We start from the raw sequence: 23,620 nt of genomic DNA, 5'->3' as shown, positions 1-23,620 counted from the left end.
GTGAAGGGCAGCCACTTGAGCTGGGAGTTAAGGGTTGCGTTCAAGGGCCCGCAGATGTGGCTATTCTGCCGAGGTGGGGGATCGAACAGGCGACCTTCCGGTGACAGGCACAGAGGCTTAGCCCGCTAGTGCATTATACAGTTAATAATCAATTATCAGTGCATGTTTGAGGTTATAATGTTATAATATAACACTGCCATGTAGGATTATAATGTCCCTATCAAGCAGACATAAACAAACTTTTGGAATGATGTCACTATGTTCAGTATTTTTGCTCGATGACTATGTGTCTAGGAATTATATAGGCGTGAGGAGGTAACCTCAGTTAGCGCTCACCCTCCCGGATTCCTGTCTCCTGCTGCACCCCTGCAGCGCTGAGGTCTGACAGCACCAAGAAATCGGGGCAGCAGCAGACCTGCCGTTTCACTTCGAACGCTTCTGTCGTTCTGTCGTGACTCACATCTAGACACGCCCTGCAGGCCTCCTGGGCTCATCTGTCATATTGAAGGTCAGAGAGCAGTTTAAAAGATGGATCCTGTTATTGGGGTCAATATAATGACAGGAATCGCCAAAATATATAAAAAAATAAAAATACAATGCATTGCTTACTCGACGACTACACAAAGATATTAGAGCATTGAGTAATTCCCTGCCGTACAATGATTGAACCAATCAATAAATAGGTTACCATGGTGAATGGTCATGCGGCAGTCACCACAAGCAGACAGGGACATGCGTCTCAGATGTGAATGTCAACAGGAGCTGGCGTAGCGTCTACTGTCCATGGCCAAAGAAGCCAGAATCGACACTCGTAACCTGATCCCTGAGGCCAGGACGACTGTACCCTGCCAGGGGGAAACTGCCGTCTCCTGCGAGTCTGCTGAAGTAGATACGACCAGCCTGAAGACATGATGAATCATCAAAATGATTACGTCACTGAAACGGCCGCGGGCAAACATACGCTTATGCCTGTTCACTGCATGAAGAGGCTCCCACCACGAGGCGGAAAGCGGTACTGCAGGCAGTGACTAAAGCAGACACACCGCTCCCTACTGTAGATAATTGCTAGCCTCAGAAGCTAAAACGAGATTATTCCCATCAGCAGCTTGCAGACTCAGCATCACACAGTGACACAGTCCAGAACAGGAGCATCTTCTTGCACTTACTGGGGAATTTACTGGGGTGAGAAATTATCCAAATATTTCTTCTTATACTAAATGTATAACTGAAAAATCGTACTGAAAATGAACATTTTAAAATTGAGATTATATTTTTTGTTCAGTAGGGTTTACATTTACATATACCTGTAATATGTAATATCAGTAAATTTAAATTTGAAATTGTGGAAACCCAAAGCGAGTGTCGCTGAGTGGAAGCGCAGGATCCGGCATCACGCGAAAGCAGAATTGATCACAGTCCCACCGGCCACGACGAAGGGACCCATCGGCTAACTGCTGCCCCCTCGTGGTAATATAGTGCTTAACATCACTCGGCCAAAAACGGGAAATGACACATCAGATTTTTCCGAAACTGAAAAATTTAATCACATTTCAAGAAAGAAAAACACACTGCAGAAAGAAAAACAAAACACAATTCATTATTTTGGCAGCAGGACCACAGAAACAAGGGACAGGTGACATACAGGTAAGAGCGACAGGAAAACCCATTCCGCAGGGGTGACCCAACCCTACTGTCTGGTAGAGACTAAACTGAGGTGCCCAACAGAACTTGCTCCCCCCACAGAAAGGAACTCACCCCTAGCATTCCTCACCTCATACACCAAAGTCTATGTTAAGCTATTCTGCGTGAGGCTGCCCTTTGGGGCCAAGCTTACGGTCACCTACAGGAGGAGGGAGGCGAGAAGAGGATTTCCCCACGGGGATCGATAAAGTGTCGTTATTATTAATTATTATTGTAGCCGAGCTCCCTGGCTCTCTGGGCCCCATCTTGCCTTGGGGAAAATGGAAAGGGTAGTTAAATTAGCCCCCGCACGTGCTATACTGCCCCCCGTAGGTAATAAAAAACACTAACATTCCTGTCATCTGTGATGGACACAAGCAGTCCTTCCTGAAATGTAACCTGGCAAATTACTGCAGACAGATCTTCAGAAGAAGGTCCTTTGGAAGCTCACAGAAGTGGCGGCTAAATAAACGCAAATGGTGCGTCATCTTTCACCTTCCTGCACTGCTCTCGCGTGGCAGTGAGGGCTGAGCTGGTCTCCGACTGGCCTCACAGGAAAATCTGTCAGCAGCTCTGGAGAAGCCATCAGCTCTAAGCCCACAGATCCCTGCAGCCCAGCTCGTTGCAAAGCAGGCTTTCTCCTTCTGCCTTCAGAAGATGGTCCTGCTTCTGCTCCCAGCTGCTGTCTCCATGCTCCGAACCGTGGCCAAAGCATCTCCTGGATCAGCTCGGCCTCCAGCCTTGGAAAGATGATCCAAAACGGAGAACCTGCCCTCCATCGTCGCATGTAATATGGCAACATGTAACACAAACCACAGAAGGGATCCCACTGGAGGGCAAAGACGGCAGACGCTTTTGGGTGGGGTGTCCTTATTCACATGATCTTGGCATGGGCGTGGCCCTGATATCTGCGTGCTCATTTGCCGGACGACATCCGTGTCAGAGCATCACATTCTAGCCCTCTTCAGTGCAGGGAGGGTGAAATGACAGCAGATTCAGTCTAACAGGAGTTATCGGCCAGATCGATGTCTGTGATGAATATCTGAGGTAGTTAATGAGCCACTAAACCATAAACCCCAGTTCACTGCAAGCCTTCCAGGAGCCAGACCCCAGCTGTGATGTTGTGCCATGACCACACGGTGGTGTCACCTTTCTGTGAACGGTCCTCGCACAGCAGACCAGTAACCCCTGCGGGGTGTGACCCCCCAGACACAGGCTCTCCCAGCCCGTCTGCGGAGCCCTACCCCGATGCCCGTGTCAGACTCAAAGCTCAGCCTTCTGGCCTATTTGCTGCAGTAAGGAAAGTCGACAGACATTGCAGAGAGACCAAAAAAATAATACGAGGTCCAAATACACTACAGAGACAAATGTTACACTCCCACCTTCCATTGAAAGGACATGCCTCTTCTTTCCTTTGAAAGAATATATACTTCCTTTTGTCTGTAGTATTTTAAGCAGGTGTAAAACCTGACAACACATGGATATAATAAACCACAGACAAATGAAACCCCCCCAGTCTGATTTAAAGTGCTCAGGCTGGATCAGAGAATTTGCCCCTTTCCTCTGTGGGGCCCTTCCCTTATATCCGTTATGTTACTGAATCCTTGTTAATAAAACTCTATTAAATATTCTGGGTATATCTGATTGCAGTCAAAGATCACAAAAATCTTTGGGTTTGCGATGTCATCCACGCAGCTGTCGTAGAAGTTTGTGACCCGTGTGTCCTTGGAGGGCGGTCGGCAAAACCTCGACTGTCCGACTGTGTAGTCCCCAACGAGCACCCGGGCCAGGAACATCGATTTATATGGTGGGTCGCTCTGGAAAATGGCCGGCGCCAGGCCATGTTTTTGAAGAACGACGTTGTGGTTTGCTGTAGTGTGGCAGAATTTACTTGAGTATTTGGCATCTCTTGCAAAATAACTCCCTAAACAAAAGAAAAGAAGTGCGTTACTGATCAGTGACCAGCCGTCTCTGGTGTGTCTGTTACCCACTCACACGTCAAAAGGAGCGCGTTACTGATCAGTGACCAGCCGTCTACCCACACACATGTCAAAAGGAGCGCGTTACTGATCAGTGACCAGCCGTCCCTGGTGCGTCTGTTACCCACACACACGTCAAAAGGAGCGCGTTACTGATCAGTGACCAGCCGTCCCTGGTGCATCTGTTACCCACACACAAGTCAAAAGGAGCGCGTTACTGATCAGTGACCAACCGTCTCTGGTGTGTCTGTTACCCACTCACACGTCAAAAGGAGCGCGTTACTGATCAGTGACCAGCCGTCTACCCACACACATGTCAAAAGGAGCGCGTTACTGATCAGTGACCAGCCGTCCCTGGTGTGTCTGTTACCCACACACACGTCAAAAGGAGCGTGTTACTGATCAGTGACCAGCCGTCCCTGGTGCATCTGTTACCCACACACAAGTCAAAAGGAGCGCGTTACTGATCAGTGACCAACCGTCTCTGGTGTGTCTGTTACCCACACACACGTCAAAAGGAGCGCGTTACTGATCAGTGACCAGCCGTCTCTGGTGTGTCTGTTACCCACACACACGTCAAAAGGAGCGCGTTACTGATCAGTGACCAGCCGTCTCTGGTGTGTCTGTTACCCACACACACGTCAAAAGGAGCGCGTTACTGATCAGTGACCAGCCGTCTCTGGTGTGTCTGTTACCCACACACACGTCAAAAGGAGCGTGTTACTGATCAGTGACAAGCCGTCTCTGGTGTGTCTGTCACCCACACACATGTCAAAAGGAGCGTGTTACTGATCAGTGACCAGCCGTCCCTGGTGCATCTGTTACCCACACACACATCAAAAGGAGCGTGTTACTGATCAGTGACCAGCCGTCCCTGGTGCATCTGTTACCCACACACATGTCAAAAGGAGCGTGTTACTGATCAGTGACCAGCCGTTTCTGGTGTGTCTGTTACCCACACACACGCCAAAAGGAGCGCGTTACTGATCAGTGACTATCCGTCTCTTGTGTATCTGTTACCCACACACACGTCAAAAGGAGCGCGTTACTGATCAGTGACCAGCCGTCTCTGGTGTGTCTGTTACCCACACACACGTCAAAAGGAGCGCGTTACTGATCAGTGACCAGCCGTCTCTGGTGTGTCTGTCACCCACACACACGTCAAAAGGAGCGCGTTACTGATCAGTGACCAGCCGTCTCTGGTGTGTCTGTCACCCACACACACGTCAAAAGGAGCACGTTACTGATCAGAGACCAGCCGTCTCTGGTGTGTCTGTCACCCACACACACGTCAAAAGGAGCCTGTTACTGATCAGTGACCAGCCGTCTCTGGTGTGTCTGTCACCCACACACACGTCAAAAGGAGCGCGTTACTGATCAGAGACCAGCCGTCTCTGGTGTGTCTGTCACCCACACACACGTCAAAAGGAGCACGTTACTGATCAGAGACCAGCCGTCTCTGGTGTGTCTGTCACCCACACACACGTCAAAAGGAGCGTGTTACTGATCAGTGACCAGCCGTCTCTGGTGTGTCTGTCACCCACACACACGTCAAAAGGAGCGTGTTACTGATCAGAGACCAGCCGTCTCTGGTGTGTCTGTCACCCACACACACGTCAAAAGGAGCACGTTACTGATCAGAGACCAGCCGTCTCTGGTGTGTGTCACCCACACACACGTCAAAAGGAGCGCGTTACTGATCAGTGACCAGCCGTCTCTGGTGTGTCTGTCACCCACACACACGTCAAAAGGAGCGCGTTACTGATCAGAGACCAGCCGTCTCTGGTGTGTCTGTCACCCACACACACGTCAAAAGGAGCACGTTACTGATCAGAGACCAGCCGTCTCTGGTGTGTCTGTCACCCACACACACGTCAAAAGGAGCGCGTTACTGATCAGTGACCAGCCGTTTCTGGTGTGTCTGTTACCCACACACACGCCAAAAGGAGCGCGTTACTGATCAGTGACTATCCGTCTCTTGTGTATCTGTTACCCACACACACGTCAAAAGGAGCGCGTTACTGATCAGTGACCAGCCGTCTCTGGTGTGTCTGTTACCCACACACATGTCAAAAGGAGCGCGTTACTGATCAGTGACCAGCCGTCTCTGGTGTGTCTGTTACCCACACACATGTCAAAAGGAGCACGTTACTGATCAGAGACCAGCCGTCTCTGGTGTGTCTGTTACCCACACACACGTCAAAAGGAGCGTGTTACTGATCAGTGACCAGTCGTCTCTGGTGTGTCTGTTACCCACACACATGTCAAAAGGAGCGTGTTACTGATCAGTGACCAGCCGTCTCTGGTGTGTCTGTTACCCACACACATGTCAAAAGGAGCACGTTACTGATCAGAGACCAGCCGTCTCTGGTGTGTCTGTTACCCACACACACGTCAAAAGGAGCGTGTTACTAATCAGTGACCAGTCGTCTCTGGTGTGTCTGTTACCCACACACATGTCAAAAGGAGCGTGTTACTGATCAGTGACCAGCCGTCTCTGGTGTGTCTGTTACCCACACACACGTCAAAAGGAGCGTGTTACTGATCAGTGACCAGCCGTCTACCCACACACATACAAAGGATCATGTACCTTTGCCATAGATGTCACCATGGCTTCCAGTTAATCTCCAGTCAAAATTATATGTGCATATAGCCTGCACATTGCTGTAGCCTGTGCCGTGAAATAGCATCTTCTCCTCAATGTCCGCGGCCCGTTTTATCTTTCTTAGCTGAGCTTTTTTCCTTCAGAAGACCAAGGAGTGGAAAAAGAAAGACAATCTGTTTTCCAGCAGCTAAAATATACACAGCGTTACCATTGTCCCAACTTAAGTCACGCCACAATCGTACTGAGAAAGAGACACTATTTACCGGCAAAAAAACTCCCAAAGGTCTAAGTTCTGGATCCTCTGGATTGATCTGATGGGTGCATCCATAGTTCTTTCAAAAAGTCTCATGACCTCCTTATACTCAAAAGTGTCCTTGCTCAGAGTGATGAGCTGGCAGGGAAAAAGGACAAAAAGGACTCGTTTAATCAGTTTCATCTTAGGTTACCTTGAAGAACATTCCAGCTCCTTGTACCTGATAGGGCTCTTCTGTGTTAATCCTCTCCCAGTGTACAGGAACGGGAAGGGCAATATTATCACAGATGAACCTGTTAAGAAAAGCAGACACATAATTACTACGGAAAACACTTATCTGAAGTACCACACGATGTCAGCGCAAAAGGGAACACAGCTATTAAGTAGCTTGGGTTGGAGGCAAAAATACTACAGATTCTGTGGGAAAATGCTGATGTGACGATAGAAAATAAAACTGCAAAAAAAATCACCAATTCCACAGTAAGGCAGGAGTATTTAAGTTACTCAGGACTTGGAACTTTCAAACCACCACAGCAGCTGTGATGCTGTTTTACGGAAAACAAAACCCAGCGCGCAAGTAGGAAGCTGCCAGCCGCCAAGTTTCGCTTTCGCTTCGCGCGCAGTTCTGACCTGAAACTTGTCTCGGAACGCAGCGCGCGCTGTATAGGACGCTGCTTGCCAGTTGTCAAGTTGGTCTGCTTCATCACTGAACAGAGGGAAATCACAGACGTGGTCTCACATTAATGTGACTTCCAAAACACTGCATCCCCAAGACAAACAGGAGGCAAAACCCACCGAACATCATTTGCAACACTGATTTACCATAAAATCATGATGGGGATGAAGCGAGTCTTACCAGGATTTAGTACCTGAAAAATCTAATCTGTAAGTATACTTCGCTGTGCAGAACTCCATGACACCCAGTTGATTTCTGCTGTAGTTCTGTTCAATTTGCTCACTGGTCACAGAACAGGCAGCACTTTGATTAATCTGCAACAAATACCAATTATCAAAATTAACCAGTAAGGTGTGTGGTGCTTAGAGCGACACACAGCTGAATCGCACAGTTACGGTAATGTACGATGCGTTTACCTCAAACATATGCCAGACGCCACATTCAGCGAGATAAAACCAGCTCCAGTGAGCCTCCGAGGTGTCCATGTCCTCCACCTCGCCGGACACATGTCTGACGGCCCTTGAGCACTGCATGATCTGATCTCGATTAAAACAAACATTCATCACACATTAGTAAATGTGAAATCATACAAAGAGCGCCCAGAAAGATGACTAAAACATAGAAAATGATTTAAATCGCGTCATTCATAGCGAAGACACCTTAATCCCTGCCACAAACTGTCACATTACAGCGTTCAGATTTATTCCTGCTAAAGAGGAAGCAGACACTCAGACTCAGCTTTACCGGATCTATAACCCCCCTTACGCCGGTGTAAGGACCACGCCGGGGTCCGAGCGTCCTTTTCGTAGATGACCTAACAGCGCCGGCCGCCTTTCACAGGAGCGCCAGATTCTCCCGTTTATTTTGCCGAACCGCACATTGTGTTTGTTTGCTTCCGTACACGTCATCGCGTCCGGTACGTCATCGACGCTTTCTTCTTCCTTGGATACGGTTACCAAGTTAGAAGAAACAATCGCTTCTATTCAGAAACGCCTTAACTCAATTCACTCAAATGACATAAGTACACTTCAGTCGCTTGAGTGATTTTGATTTAAAAAAAGCCACGTGAGTGGAGTTACTGCCCGGCCCGGGTAAAATGACTATGATCGAGGTGGCGCGTTCCAAGAGCTGCCGCTAGATGGCGCCCGCATACAGACAAAACGCCTTATACGATGATGGAATGCTTGTCGTTTTGAAACGCGATAGATAGATAGATAGATAGATAGATAGATAGATAGATAGATAGATAGATAGATAGAAAAAAAAATGTCCAAGGACATTTTTTTTCTATGCCAAGCCTGAATTTAAAAGTAATATACACACATACATACCTACACACGTAATAAATACATAAAACCCAACATCCAAAACAATAATGAGAATAAATGTCAATCCCCAGGAGCTTGAAGCTGGTGACCCTCTCCACTTCCTCACCCCTGACCATGTGAGATCCTCGCTGATGTAAATCCCAAGGAGCTTGAAGCTGGTGACCCTCTCCATTTCCTCACCCTTGACCATGTGAGGTCCTCACTGATGTAAATCCCCAGGAGCTTGAAGCTGGTGACCCTCTCCACTTCCTCACCCCTGACCTTGTGAGGTCCTCGCTGATGTAAATCCCCAGGAGCTTGAAGCTGGTGACCCTCTCCACTTCCTCACCCCTGACCTTGTGAGATCCTCACTGATGTCAATCCCCAGGAGCTTGAAGCTGGTGACCCTTTCCACTTCCTCACCCCTGACCATGTGAGATCCTCGCTGATGTAAATCCCAAGGAGCTTGAAGCTGGTGACCCTCTCCATTTCCTCACCCTTGACCATGTGAGGTCCTCACTGATGTAAATCCCCAGGAGCTTGAAGCTGGTGACCCTCTCCACTTCCTCACCCTTGACCTTGTGAGGTCCTCACTGATGTCAATCCCCAGGAGCTTGAAGCTGGTGACCCTCTCCACTTCCTCACCCCTGACCTTGTGAGGTCCTCGCTGATGTAAATCCCCAGGAGCTTGAAGCTGGTGACCCTCTCCACTTCCTCACCCCTGACCTTGTGAGATCCTCACTGATGTCAATCCCCAGGAGCTTGAAACTGGTGACCCTCCACTTCCTCACCCTTGACCATGTGAGATCTTTGCTGATGTCAATCCCCAGGAGCTTGAAGCTGGTGACCCTCTCCACTTCCTCACCCTTGACCATGTGAGGTCCTCGCTGATGTCAATCCCCAGGAGCTTGAAGCTGGTGACCCTCCACTTCCTCACCCTTGACCATGTGAGGTCCTCGCTGATGTCAATCCCCAGGAGCTTGAAACTGGTGACCCTCCACTTCCTCACCCTTGACCATGTGAGATCCTCGCTGATGTCAATCCCCAGGAGCTTGAAGCTGGTGACCCTCCACTTCCTCACCCTTGACCATGTGAGGTCCTCGCTGATGTCAATCCCCAGGAGCTTGAAGCTGGTGACCCTCCACTTCCTCACCCTTGACCTTGTGAGGTCCTCGCTGATGTCAATCCCCAGGAGCTTGAAGCTGGTGACCCTCCACTTCCTCACCCTTGACCATGTGAGATCCTTGCTGATGTCAATCCCCAGGAGCTTGAAGCTGGTGACACTCTCCACTTCCTTACCCCTGACAATTAGGGAACTGTGGTCCTCACATTGTATCCTAAAATCAACAATGATTTCTTTGGCCTTTGTGATATTTAATGTGAGGTTCTCGTCCTCACTCCAGTCTATCAACCTATCTATTTCCTCTATATATTGTGTTTCGTTATTGTCTGAAATCTGTCCAACTACTGTTGTATCGTCTGCAAATTTAATTATTGTGTTTGTGTGGTGTACAGGAGTACAATCAGCTGTGTATATTGAATACAGCATGGGGCTCAGAACGCAACCTTGTGGCGCCCCAATGCTGAGAGTTATACTAGGACATGCTAGGAGAGCCTGACTGTCTGTGGACGTTTGGAGAGAAAGTCTTTAATCCAAATACACAAAGTGCTAATTAAGCCCAGGCCGCGCATTTTGTGAACCAGCCTACTGGGGACAATATGATTGAATGCCAAGCTGTAATCAATAAAAAGTGTTCTCACATACGCCCCCTGCTGGTCCAGGTGTGCAAGAGCTGTGTGCAGGGCAGTGGCAATAGCATCTTCAGTGGATCGATGAGCTCTACAGGCAAACTGATGCTGATCAAAGTTAATGGGGAGGCTGGATTTGATGTGTTGTAAAGCCAGTTTCTCGAAGCATTTTGTAATAATGGGGGTGAGTGCTACCGGTCTGTAGGAATTTAAGCAAGTGACTTTATTCTTTTTAGGGACTGGTATGATTATGGCGGTTTTAAGGCAAGTGGGTACAACAGCCTGAGACAGAGATCGATTAAAAATGTCTGTAAATACCTCAGCCAGCTGGTCAGCACAGTCCCTGATCACTCTCCCCGGAATACCATCCGCCCCCCAGCTTTCTTGACGTTCACAGAGCTAAAGATCCTTCTCACCTCATGGATCTGAAGGGTCAGAGGGGGTCCGCAACAGCGTCAAGTGGAGTCGCTATACCATTATCAGTCCCTGTGGTTCCAAAATGTGCAAAAAAATTACGAAGCTCTTCTGCCAGGTGGATGTTATCTTCTGGAATTGGTTGCTGATTGCCTCTATAATTTGTAATATGCTGGATGCCTTGCCATACACATGCTGGCTCCCAATTGGAAAAGTGATCCTCAGTCTTATCTCTATAGACAGCTTTATCCTGCCTGTTCTCTGTCCCCTGATCTGAATGCTGCATCTCGCTCCCTCAGCAGTGCCTGGACCTCCCTCGACATCCAAGGTTTCCTATTCGGGAAAATTCTGATGCGTTTGTTGGTGGTAATATTTTCAATATAGGTCCTGATATAGCAGAGAACAGTGGTGCTGTACTTATCTATATCAGGGTCTGGAAAAAGGTTCTAATTGGTCCTTTCAATCAAGCTTACAGCACTATAACATTAAAACCACCTACCTAATATTGTGTATGTCCCCCTTGTGCCACGAAACAGCTCTGACCTCTCAAGGTATGGATTCCACAAGACCTCTGAAGGTGTCCTCTGGTATCTCGAGTTGGCTGGACTTCAGTGAAATATTCTGCTAGGACCCTTCTGTTTGTTACAGTTCTCCATGTATAACCAAATTATTCTGTCATGCCTTAATTGCAGTGATTCTGGGATGTTTTTACAACTTGTTGAGGTGGTGTCACGTCAACGGGGGCGGAGCCAGACAGGTGCAGCCCGTCAGGAGACAATTAACCTCCTTTTAAAAGGAGAACAAGCCCAAACTACCCTGCAAAGTATTGCGCTGATGATTCCAAGCCTTACTGAGCAGCTCTCCTGTCCTCCGTCTACCCGATTGCCCATACCCTGCCTGGCAACCCCGTATTTGTTCCTTACTTCTTTACCTTCCTTCCACAGCCCAGATCCCGTACCTGACCTGCCTGTCCCGCCGAGTCCGGCTTCTCCCATCCACCCTTACCTGAGTATTCCCGTCTTGTGTTTCATCATCTGACTGATCTTCCCAGTGACGACTTCTCCTTCTGGACAACGACTACGAGTATCGCACGCCGCTTCCCCACTGACCAGCAAGCTCCCTCGGTGCAGGTGCTTTGCCCCGTCCCTCGTTCGCTCTCGGAGCGTCTGGGCTGAAGATCCTTGGTGTCCTGTCATCACCGCTTGCTGCTTTCCCTGTGTAACCTTCATTACCCGACCATTAAACTCCCGTTTCCCCTGCATTCCTGGATCCTTGTCTCTTTCCCTGATCTACCGTGACAGGTGGAATATTTATTCCATATTTTATTTTATTTTATACGACTGGACATTAAATCATATGATCTTCTAAGAGGGTCTGTTGCTCCAACACAGCTCTCTGAAATGGGTGCTACCTGTACCTGAATGATGTTTGCATTTCAGTATATTTCCCATGTTTTGTCCCTGTTTTGTCCCTGACCTGAACATTCATGGGTATCGATATGTATTCATTAAGATGCAATTTTCCTTATCTCATGAAATATCTCAGCAGCCAGTTTACCACATATGAAAACACTGTGCATAATCCAGTGGCAGTGACTGTCTGATTGACACCTCAGTATATAGATGCCTTCATATTACTCACTCCAGCTGCCAGTGGTGTTGATGTCATGGTTGGTTGGTGTATCTTTGTTATTTTCACATGCACAGTCTGCAGTGTCAAAAAGAAAACTGACTGAAAACTATCGGGGGGTAGATTGCAAAATCAGCTCAGTGGGGGTCAAATGTTATGTGCATTGAAAAAGCATAAAATTCAGCAAACAGTATGAATGTGCTGCAGATCTGTCCTGGGAACACCCCTGTTCTGGGGGGACACCCCCATCCCGGGAACATCCCTTTTTTGGTGACACCCCCATCCCGGGAACATCCCTGTTTTGGTGACACCCCCATCCTGGGAACATCCCTGTTTTGGTGACACCCCCACCTCTGTCCTGCCTCAGCTGGCATCTTTCACACCCAAAAGGCTCAAAGTGTTGTAGTTTGCCTTTTGACTTGAATAGTCCTCTTACTGTGATTTATTTGAAATGCATTGTTTTCTTGCTCCGATGTTACGCTTGTTACTGGCCTTTCACTGGAAGCTCAGCATAGCTGCCCTTGTACCGACGTCATTTCCTTACACACTCCTGTTGTACTGTCTGCCTTACTAGTGTATGCATGTAAAATTGCATTCACTTTAGCAGATGGAAACATTTCGTCTGAATATACAATAAGCATGCTATTAACTGTTATTTTACATTTTAAAAATGGAATCGTTTGGTTTTAACACATTTGAAATACCGGAATGCCCTGCTGGGCAATAGCATATATCTAAGCTACTGGAACGTGTAGCTTAACTTTACAGTGTAAGTTGTATATGATCCGCGGTCCTTCAAAAATGAGCTTTTAAAAGTTGTTTTTTTTTTTATTTGTCACACCAAGACATAATAGTGGGAGAGTGTGGCAATGTACCGATGGTTAAATAAGGTCATTTTGCCTGCATGACGCGCTTATAGGCAGCACTCTTTATGGAGATCCAGCCCCCGCGGCAAAATCCATCCCGCACCGCCCCCCACCCGCAAACGACGACGAGTCGTGATCTGTACAAGCTCCGCTCCAAGATTCCAACGGGAGACTTTATGGTAAGGGACCCACTACTCTGTTGCTGTTTTTGTATCTTTCGGAACTTTCGCTTATACTGTAGGCGAACATGTTTTTTCATTTCTCTAAACAAATGTGCAAGTTTATTAACGGCTGCGAAAACAAGCAAAATGATCCCAGACGTTAAAGAATATGAGGCTGTTTTTTTTTTTGCTGGAACGACATAGTTTTGGAAAATTGGAAAAACAAGCTAGTCTGCTGCAAAAACCAAATTTAGAAATATTTGAAGAGCATAGCATACGGCACGTGTTTATTCTGTCACTTTAATAATATTACAATGAATATGAGAAGCCTTGTGTGTTTAATACTTTTTTGAATTCAGCTCTATATTCATTACAAGAGTGCAAGTAAATAAGTTTAAAGAAAAAAACTATTTCAAAATTACACGACAGTGCTCTTAATTTTATGTTCTTATTTTTAAATCCTTCCAAGGTGGAGCTGAATTGACATTTTTGTTTAAATAGACCGAAAATCAAAGCAAATGTGACATATTTACTATGACCTATGGAGTGTGGAGCTGCTGTCGCCTGGGTCTTTCAGCTGAGCGCGCCGCGGGGACGCAGAGGCAGACTATGGATGACCCCACAGGGAGAGACCGCGTCAGCAGCTCCGGCGGCGCCGAGGAACAGTCAGCGCGGCGGCCCGGGCTCCAGCAGAGGGAAAAGTGGGCTAACAAGAGGGAGTTCCTGCTGTCCATGGCCGGCGAGATCATTGGCTTGGGCAACGTGTGGCGCTTCCCCTACCTATGCTACAAGAACGGCGGAGGTGAGCGAGTGAGGCAGGGCAAACTCGTTATTTAGTCATGTTTCTGTATGTCAGGATCACTATGCATGCAATGCATTTCCTATATAGCACGAATCTGCATTGAAACTTTGTGTAGACTTGAAGGAGTGTTGTATGGACTTGTTATTTTTCAGTGTAGGATTTTTTCTAACTTTATGGTTTTCAAAGCAGATAAAATTATTGTGAATAAGCAGATTAGGGTATAACTATGTCATAATGGCGCAGATTATCTGAGCCCCGGGGTGCAGCTCTTCCTGAAAGCAGACTGTAGGGTCTTTTTGTGTGTCTCCGGCTGCTGCTCCCCGGAAAATGGCTTATCCCTAAAGTCTTCCTCCAGAGATCTGGTGCCCAACAATGAATGTTGTTCAGGAGCTTGATGCTGTCTCTTTCTTTTTCAGGTGTGTTTTTCATCCCATACTTTGTGTTCCTCTTCTTCTGCGGCATCCCGGTGTTCTTCCTGGAGACGGCTTTGGGCCAGTACACCAGCGAGGGCGGGGTCACAGCTTGGAGGAAGATTTGCCCCATGTTTGAGGGTAAAATATGCCTTGCGCTGATGTTAGAATTTGACTCTAAATGAAAACCTTCCACCATAGTTTAGGTTATCATTCACTGACCATGGATGTCAGTGTCCTGAGCCTTGTCTGTGCTGGTGTCATTTTGGCAGGAATCGGAATAGCGTCGCAGGTGATCGTGATGTACCTGAATGTGTACTACATCGTGGTTTTGGCCTGGGCTCTCTTCTACTTGTTCAGCTCTTTCAGGAGCCCTTTGCCGTGGTCCACATGCAGCAACACCTGGAACACAGGTATGCTTTCATTTTTTGTGGATCAATGTTTATGTAGAGACCTTAATAATAGAATGTTGGAAAGAATAGAGAAGAAAAATCATGTGTAGAGACTTTAACGGCATGTTGGGTAAGTTAGACCTAAGTCTCTCCGGTCATCCTGTCTCTATTGATGTGGCTTCTCTAGTTTTCCTCATACACTCTCCCGAACCCCACGGTCATCAAACACATGGCATACAGGGACATATACGGGGACGGGACCACAGGGGCACTGGCCCTAGCTGAAAGCTGATTGGTCCCTGGAGTTCCCCCTCCCCATCACTCACTGATTCAAAACATATGATTGGCTAATGATCAAGTTGGCCCCTCTTTGTGAATTGTGGCTCCTCATATGCCCCCAACTTAAAAAAAATCCTAGAATCACCCTGGCTGCGCAACTGATCGGCAGCTACTCGGGGAAGAGACGTATCACCAGAACATTGTCAGGAGTGAAAACACGGTCATAGCAGTGAGAAGTTAGACCCGCGAGAGATGATAGAATCGTATTAAGACCAGCCTGTAAGGATCCTTCCACCCCCGTAAGCTTGTGTCCTGCTGGGTTCTGAAGCAGTGTGTCTGACACTGCATTTCACTTCATGTGAAGAACCAGGAACCAAAGCACCAAACCCCCAAGACAAAGACCCCATTATATTACCATAAGCATGCTGAAATGCCCCCCTTCCAGTTTGACCAGTTGGCTGGCTGTGTTGCTGGTCCTGACTTTGTGATTGGATGCCCCTTGAGTCCTACCATCCGGTGTCTTCTGCAGAGAGCTGTCACAACCAGAGCAGCGCTCATGGAAACTGGACCTTTGTGAAGAATATTAGCGTACAGTATGAGTACAGGTATCCTTTCTTTCCTGATGTCATACGATGGTTTCTGAAGGAGGCTCTCTATTGAGCCATTAGCTGAAAACATTAAGGGACTAAATTAACCTCACAGTGATGCTGAATAACCTCACAGACATGCTTGTGATACAGTTGCACAATCTTTTTTTTTTTTTGCAGTGATTTCAACAACGTTTCCTTCCTTAAAACCCCAGAAGAGGAATTTTGGAAGTGAGTTACATGGCAGTGTGTCTGTGGAGTACAGAGCAGCACTCGTACTGCATCATCTGTGCACTCATTAATACTTGCTGCTTTTCATCTGATAAGAGCACCTGGCTGTTAAGCCACGCGGCGCCGCTTCTGAGGTCGTGCAGGGCTATAAGCGCAGATGACAAAGTGCAGGACATGCAGGGCTATAGGCGCAGATGACAAAGCACAGGACGTGCAGGGCTATAGGCGCAGATGACAAAGTGCAGGCCGTGCAGGGCTATTGGCGCAGATGACAAAGTGCAGGACGTGCAGGGCTATAGGCGCAGATGACAAAGCGCAGGCCGTGCAGGGCTATAGGCGCAGATGACAAAGCGTAGGACGTGGATGGCTTTGCACGACACGGGTCAGAATGAGCACCACGAGCGAAACATCTCATTGTGCTCTTCTCCTCTAGCCAGTGGCTCTGTGTTAATTGACCTAAATGGACCCTGGCCTGAGGATGCGGCACCAAGTCCTGTTTGGGTTCTGGGGGACCTCGCCGGCCTCCTGGCCTCACTCCTCTCCGGCGGTTCTTAAGCGAGCTGTCCACCGTTGAGGGCTGACGCCTTCCTCTGATTCCCGGGGGTGGGTGGGAACACACTGCCTCCATTGATCATGAGGAGAGGGTCCCCTGCTCTGACCTCAGCAGAATTCCATCGCCGTCCTCAGCCAGAGAGCTAGAACGTCTGGTTTTTAGAGAGCCTGAGAAGGCGCCGTATTGGTTTGTGTGCCCCAGTAACAGGGTGCTGGGGCGGACAGCAGACCTGGCCCAGCCGCTGGGCAGCGTGCGCTGGGACCTGGCGCTCTGTCTCCTGCTGGCCTGGGTGATCTGCTACTTCTGCATCTGGAAAGGAGTCAAGACCACAGGCAAGGTGAGTCCCGCCTGGCTTTGCTATAGGAGAGATGCCCGTGAAGGACAAGATGTTCTACATGTAGCACCATAGCCTGTGTTCATGCTCCCTGTTTGGTGCCATTCCTGCTGAAGAAGTATTTCATTCTCATTGGAGTTTTGGAAGCAATAAAAAAAATCCAAATAAGGTACTTTATGGAGAAAGTATGGATGGAATCACCCTCAGTCTCTTTTGGAATTTAAATGGTGCAATGCAGCAGTAAGTCAGGACCTGTGTCTCTCTGCTCAGAGCCCCTGTCTCTGTCCTCAGGACCTGTGTCTCTCTGCTCAGAGCCCATGTCTCTGTCCTCAGGACCTGTGTCTCTCTGCTCAGAGCCCATGTCTCTGTCCTCAGGACCTGTGTCTCTCTGCTCAGAGCCCATGTCTCTGTCCTCAGGACTTGTGTCTCTCTGCTCAGAGCCCATGTCTCTGTCCTCAGGACCTGTGTCTCTCTGCTCAGAGCCCATGTCTCTGTCCTCAGGACCTGTGTCTCTCTGCTCAGAGCCCATGTCTCTGTCCTCAGGACCTGTGTGTCTCTGCTCAGAGCCCATGTCTCTGTCCTCAGGACCTGTGTCTCTCTGCTCAGAGCCCATGTCTCTGTCCTCAGGACCTGTGTCTCTCTGCTCAGAGCCCATGTCTCTGTCCTCAGGACCTGTGTCTCTCTGCTCAGAGCCCATGTCTCTGTCCTCAGGACCTGTGTGTCTCTGCTCAGAGCCCATGTCTCTGTCCTCAGGACTTGTGTCTCTCTGCTCAGAGCCCATGTCTCTGTCCTCAGGACCTGTGTCTCTCTACTCAGAGCACATGTCTCTCTCCTCCAGGTGGTCTACTTCACAGCCACGTTCCCCTACCTCATGCTTATCATCCTATTCATCCGAGGCCTGTCGCTTCCTGGAGCCTGGGAAGGAATCAAGTATTACCTCCTGCCAGACATAAGCAAGGTTACCAGTCCCGAGGTAAGATTGTGCAGATCCTTTGATTTAAAAATTAATTAATTAAGAAATTCTGTTCTTCTTGGGACGGGGATCAACATCATGGCAGATTCTGACGGAAATTTTGATCAACATGCAATTTTTGCCCCGGACATGGCACTTCAAAAATGTAGCCAGCATGCTTTTTGCTGGTCTTGCTTATTTGTTCGCGTACAGACAGGTTGGCCATCCCTGCCCCGAGGTCTTGATAAGCCACTGATTAGGTTAAAGACCCCTTTCAGTAGCCAACCACCAACAATGCCTTAAAAGCCCTTTCATAGCTGTGGAGGTTACCGTGTCGAGGTGATCGTGTCGAGGTGATCATGTTGAGGTGACCATGTCAAGGTGACTGTGTCGAGGTGACTCTGTTGAGGGGACCGTGTTGAGGTGACCGTGTTGAGGTGACCGTGTCGAGGTGATCGTGTTGAGGTGACCGTGTCGAGGTGACTCTGTTGAGGGGACCGTGTTGAGGTGACTGTGTTGAGGTGACCGTGTCGAGGTGATCGTGTTGAGGTGAGCGTGTCGAGGTGATCCTGTTGAGGTGACCGTGTCGAGGTGACCGTGTCGAGGTGACCATGTTGAGGTGACCGTGTTAAGGTGACCGTGTCAAGGTGACCCTGTCGAGGTGACCATGTTGAGGTGACCCTGTCGAGGTGACTGTGTTGAGGTGACCGTGTTAAGGTGACCGTGTCAAGGTGACCCTGTCGAGGTGACCATGTTGAGGTGACCGTGTTCGTGTTCTGCCCTGTTCAGGTGTGGCGTGATGCCGGGACACAGGTGTTCTTCTCATACGCCGTGTGCCAAGGAGTCCTCACGGCCCTGGGCAGCTACAACAGATACAACAACAACTGCTTCAAGTCAGTAGGGGGCGCTCTTCCCGGTGCTGGGGGGGGGTGGCATGTATGGTTATTCACTTAAAGTAACTTATATTATATAAGGCTGTGGTTTATAGGATTTAATGGAGGTATCTGCCTGGGCTTCTGAAGAATACAATGTCTTTATTGTCATTGTACCAAAATGTGCACCAATGCTATGTGTTATATAGTATATAAAATAAATACATATCTTATATATATATATATATATATATATATATATATATATATATATATATATATATACAGAGAGAGAGAGAGAGAGAGAGTGTGTGTGTGTGTGACTGAATAGTGAATGGCAGTGCAGTGGTGCAGTCAGCGGAAGGTCGCAGTGTCTGACCCCAAAAGGCTGCTCGGTGACCCACCCTGTACCCCCCCCAAAAGGCTGCTCGGTGACCCCCCCTGTACCCCACCAGGGACTGCCTGGCTCTCTGCTTGTTGAACAGCGGCACCAGCATATTCGCAGGCTTCGCTGTGTTCTCTGTGCTGGGCTTCATGGCCAATGAGCTTCACATCTCCATGGAGCACATAGTCCAGTCTGGTAAGGCCTGAACCGCCTGCTTTGGAACAGAGTGACCAGCCGGCATTGCATGGCAAGCGACCACAAGGGGGAGCCTCAGACCTTCTAATGGAAGTATTGCAGCGACTGCAGACACAATGAGGCTCGGAATAAGGGCGCACCCAGAACCGAATGCTTGTTTGCTATGTAGGAGCCGAAATGCAGCAGTATGTGAAGAGAGCAGCACGTCTTATGAGGCGCTAGTTCAGTGCAAATTTAAGTAGAAAACAAAATCCAGTTGCAGAAGTTAAGTGAAATATGTATTTTTTCGCTGATAGTTTTTAACCCTTTATAAATTTTGTGGGCAACAGCAACAGAAATTCAGTGTGGACTGTGCAGGTATATGCACCCTGAGTCTCATAGGAGGTGCTATTTTGGGAATTTTCACATGCTTTGACTATAACTGACGTACTGACTCTATCTGACTGAAACTGACGTACTGACTCTATCTGACTGATGGCCTTTTCTCTGCAGGGCCTGGGTTGGCATTCATAGCCTACCCCAAAGCACTGGCGCTGTTACCGTGGGCACCGCTGTGGTCCGTGCTCTTCTTCCTCATGGTGGTCTTCCTCGGTCTGGATAGCCAGGTGCGGCACTTCGCTAACCCTGTTGAAAGTCGATCCCTCCTTCCATCTGTAACCCCCTCCTCCACAAATCGAGCTTTCACGATCACACTCGAACATCTGCAAGCCACCGACCTCCCAGGATGCCTTGTGCTGTTGATTTTTGGTGCAAAATCGTAACCTAGCAACGGACATGTCTGTCCCGCAGTTCGTGTGTGTGGAGAGCCTGGCTACGGCGCTCACGGACATGTTCCCGCGCGTGCTGCGGCGGGCGGGCCGGCGGGAGCTGCTGACGCTCGTCATCGCAGTAGTCTGTTTCCTGCTGGGGCTGCCGCTCGTCTCCGAGGTCAGAGGTCACGTTGCCGTCAGCTTTACAAAGTGCATGTGAGACAATACCACCCTCTTGTGGCATTACACAGACACACCCCCAGGGGACTGAGGCTGACCTGCAGCTTGCAGGCTCAGTTTTGGGGCGAGCTCATGCCAAGGCCTCTCACTTTAATCCAGGGCGGAGACCACCTCTTCCAGCTGATCGATACCTATGGCCCCAGTGGCACCAGTCTGCTCTTCATCGCCTGCTTCGAGACCATCAGCATCGCATGGATCTATGGTGAGCGGCGTGCTGCTGACCCGTGTTTGTAGGTCTCACCAGTACATCCAGTACAGACTGGTACCTGATCCCAGTGTCGGCCTGATCTCAAAGCTCATGCCCATATGCATTCTCTCCTTTTTATTCTTTATTTTCTGCCACCGTAAAACGATGCTTTAATGGGAAAACGCTGACGTTTCAGGCGCGGACCGTTTCTATGACAACATCGAGGACATGATCGGCTACCGGCCGCCGCGTGTTGTGAAGTACTGCTGGCTGTTAGTGACCCCCCTCATCTGTGCGGTGAGTGCCCCCCAGCTGCCGTCGCCGTGACGCCCAGCCGTGTCGTGATGACAGAATTACTGTGGTATAAGCCAGGCTTGGCTTAAACGCAGCAGTCGTGATGTTCGGCTCCGGCCTGTCTGATGTAGATGGTGATGTTGGCTGACCTCCTGGGGCTCTCCTTGCTTTCTGCGCCGTCTCTGCTGTGTCTCTCCCTGCCCACCTGCCTCATTAACGCCCGACTCCCTTAGTCGTGTCCCGGCTTGTCCGCTGGCTCCGTGGCTCTTGCTTGTAGATTGGCCAGACTGACCCCGGTCTCCTCACGGGGCTTGAGTGCCCCCCGGTGTCGCAGTTTGCCCCTGTGCTCACCTCTCTCCTTCTCCTCCAGTCCACCCTGATATACGACATGGCCGTCAGCCCGCCCATGGGGAAGTCAGCGTCGCCCTGGGGGACCGTCCTGGCCGGCCTGCTGATGCTCACGCCCATCCTCTGCATCCCCATCTTCATCCTGGTGAAACTTCTCAAAGTGGGTCCCACTTCGAGCATCTCACTGGTTACAGCGCCCTCTACAGGACGGTCATGCGCCAGCCGGCTTCTGCTTCCTTTCTGTTGTTTATTTCTGAGCATATGGTGCTATGGTGGGCATAGCCTGGGTCGCAATGCTGTGCTATTGGGGGGCAGTGTTTGTCTCAGTGGGTCAGGATCCTGTGTTTGTGATCGGAAGGTCTCTAGGTTAAATCCCAGGGTCAGCTGAGTGATGTCACCGCTGGGGCCCTGAGCGAGGCCCTTAACCCTCAATGCTCTAGGGAATGTCTGACCTTGCGTTGACATAAATGTCCATCACTGTGGATAAATGAACATAATGACTTGTAAGGATTCTCCGCCTGCTTTGGCCAGTGCAGTTTCCAGGATCGCCGTCTCTCACGTGTTGGGGTTTCAGACAAACAAAGCACTGCATGTCTGACGTTCCAAAGAGCTCCTGGGGTCCCGGAGCAGCACTGCTGACAGCCCGGTGTTCTCCGCAGGGTTCCGGCGGGATGACGGTGCCCTCTGCTGACCTGCGGCAGCGCTGGCCGCAGAAGCCCAGGCTGACGCTGTGCAGCCGCGTCGTCAGCAGGGGGCAGAGAGTCGCGGGCGGAGGAGCAGGAGAGGAGAAGCTGCCCATGCAGGCCCAGGGACCAGGAGGAGCGCAGTGACCCGGGACACCAGCCCAGTGCTGCCTAAGAACTGGTGCATCCACACTGTTAAAACAGCAGTAACTATGGCAACACCCAGGCCTGGCTCCTCAAGCCCAGCCCCCCTGTCATAACCCCCCCCCCCAAGAGAGTCCTGTGGCCCCCCCAGGATTTCACAGCTGGATCCAGGCCTGCTAAGATTTTTAAAATTCATCCTGTTTCTTATTTCTCTTATTGTGTGTGATGCTCAGTGCGGATACTTGGGAGTTTCTTCACCGCTCTGTTTTGTAAATGAATGACTGGTATTAGCACCTCCTGCCTGCTGAACACAGCTGCGCAGGTGGCTGCTTTGTCTGCCTGCTCTCTGTACAGCCAGGCACAGCCCAGCCCCCCACCCCCCACTACCTGGCTGCATTTTCACTCCTTTCTGCTTTTTTGCATCCTGGCATTTTGCAATGCTATCCACCGCTTACATTAAGTTTACTTATCGCATCGTGCCGGAAAACGGCTCATAGGTTCATGCTCATTCACCCAACACTCATGACCCTGGTAACTGACAGCCCTGGCATTGGTTAATGTCACATGGATATATCACACCCTGACCACTTGGGGGCGCTGGAGGATTGCAGTACCCTGTGCACTCCTGCTGTGCTCAGGCCACCCAGAGGCATGACGTTAGCCTTCGACTGACTCCCACAGAGAGTCTGTTCTGGAAAGGTAATGCATCCAATGACAGGGTTGATGTGTGGCTCATGTGTGTTCAGAAGGTTGTTGGTTTGAATCCCAGAGTCAGTAAAGTGATGTTACCATTGTAATCTTGAATAAGACCATCCATCCCCAATTGCTCCACCCCACTTTCTCAATTGTGCATCTTTTTGGATAAAAGTAGTAAAAGTGGGAAATAAAATGTGAAAGTAAAACCTGCTGAGCAGGAGAGCAGCCCATGCATCTTGGCCGTCATACGCTGGCCAGACATGGGCCACATAAATTCAACACCGACCGCATCCAGCTCCACTGGACCCTCATTTCTGGGATCCACCTTTTTCAGAAATAAGCTCAACGCACGTTTGAACACGCTGTGCAGCTCTGCCGTTCAGCAGATCCTGCTTTCTGAGCCAGTGGGTAACACACCCCAGAGAGATTACACTGGATTGGTTAAAGCTGGCTACTCTGTCGCGCTCAGCCTAATGTTGACAGGCAGGGGGCGCTGTTGGTGAAGAATGGGAGAATACATTATGCAAGTCTGGAGCTGAAATCTGTGCACGTGTGGCAACCCGCCAGGGAATGATTTATTTGCCGGTCTTTTATACTGTATAATTCTTATGGGTGATGGGGCACTGCAGCAGTCCTGTGAACCATCTCTGCACAGGTTCTGTTTCCCACTTCCTGAAGTGCTGAGCGGAGCCTCTGACGAGTCCACGAGCTGGGGAGTTCTGCCACACTGGTGGCCCAGATGCCTGCGTCACTGCAGAAGTACAAAAGCCCCCAACACCCAGGCAGCCCGGCGTCCTATGAAGCCAGTCAGAGCAGTCGGCTGTTTCCTCACCTCATTTCAGGTGTTTGCTTAACTGCGTGAGGTTTTAATATCTGTGTGCTGTGCGGTCACACCCAGGGATTCTACGACATCCAGTGTTTATGCACTTTTTGTGTGACTTAGCGTGTTTAGGTGCTGAGTCTGTTAT

At 49.4% G+C, this 23,620-nt stretch overlaps 2 protein-coding genes across 6 annotated transcripts; one reads left to right on the top strand and one right to left on the bottom strand.

Annotated features, from left to right (window-relative positions):
• Positions 1–1,519: 1,519 nt before the first annotated feature.
• Positions 1,520–8,221, bottom strand: parp11 (poly(ADP-ribose) polymerase family member 11). 5 transcript variants are annotated; one of them, XM_023816066.2, is made up of 8 exons: positions 8,095–8,221; positions 7,610–7,729; positions 7,387–7,507; positions 7,148–7,223; positions 6,738–6,810; positions 6,528–6,655; positions 6,250–6,401; positions 1,520–3,604 (listed from the first exon to the last, which is right to left on the bottom strand). In XM_023816066.2, exons 2-8 carry the CDS (start codon positions 7,724–7,726, stop codon positions 3,288–3,290), a joined length of 984 nt encoding a protein of 327 aa, XP_023671834.1. In that variant the 5' UTR covers positions 7,727–7,729; positions 8,095–8,221; the 3' UTR covers positions 1,520–3,287. The 5 variants fall into 5 exon arrangements, with proteins under 5 accessions (XP_023671834.1, XP_023671832.1, XP_023671831.1 ...); XM_023816064.2 differs by lacking the exon at positions 8,095–8,221 and adding an exon at positions 7,938–8,086 and having other exon boundaries at positions 7,610–7,734; XM_023816063.2 differs by lacking the exon at positions 8,095–8,221 and adding an exon at positions 7,938–8,086.
• Positions 8,222–13,270: 5,049 nt separating this feature from the next.
• LOC111846141 (sodium- and chloride-dependent GABA transporter 2-like) lies at positions 13,271–22,753 on the top strand. The gene is made up of 16 exons (XM_023816057.2): positions 13,271–13,337; positions 13,897–14,121; positions 14,538–14,672; positions 14,804–14,944; positions 15,732–15,807; positions 15,970–16,020; positions 16,775–16,910; positions 17,746–17,880; positions 18,649–18,752; positions 19,187–19,311; positions 19,804–19,916; positions 20,101–20,238; positions 20,400–20,502; positions 20,684–20,784; positions 21,152–21,289; positions 21,789–22,753. The coding sequence occupies exons 2-16, from the start codon at positions 13,929–13,931 to the stop codon at positions 21,957–21,959; spliced, it is 1,860 nt and encodes a 619-aa protein (XP_023671825.2). The 5' UTR covers positions 13,271–13,337; positions 13,897–13,928; the 3' UTR covers positions 21,960–22,753.
• Positions 22,754–23,620: the final 867 nt, after the last annotated feature.

The sequence above is a fragment of the Paramormyrops kingsleyae genome, chromosome 3 (assembly GCF_048594095.1).
Source record: "Paramormyrops kingsleyae isolate MSU_618 chromosome 3, PKINGS_0.4, whole genome shotgun sequence".
Taxonomy (NCBI): domain Eukaryota; kingdom Metazoa; phylum Chordata; class Actinopteri; order Osteoglossiformes; family Mormyridae; genus Paramormyrops; species Paramormyrops kingsleyae.
The sequence above is the reverse complement of the archived record's forward strand: the minus strand, read 5'-3'. Positions and strand labels throughout refer to the sequence as shown.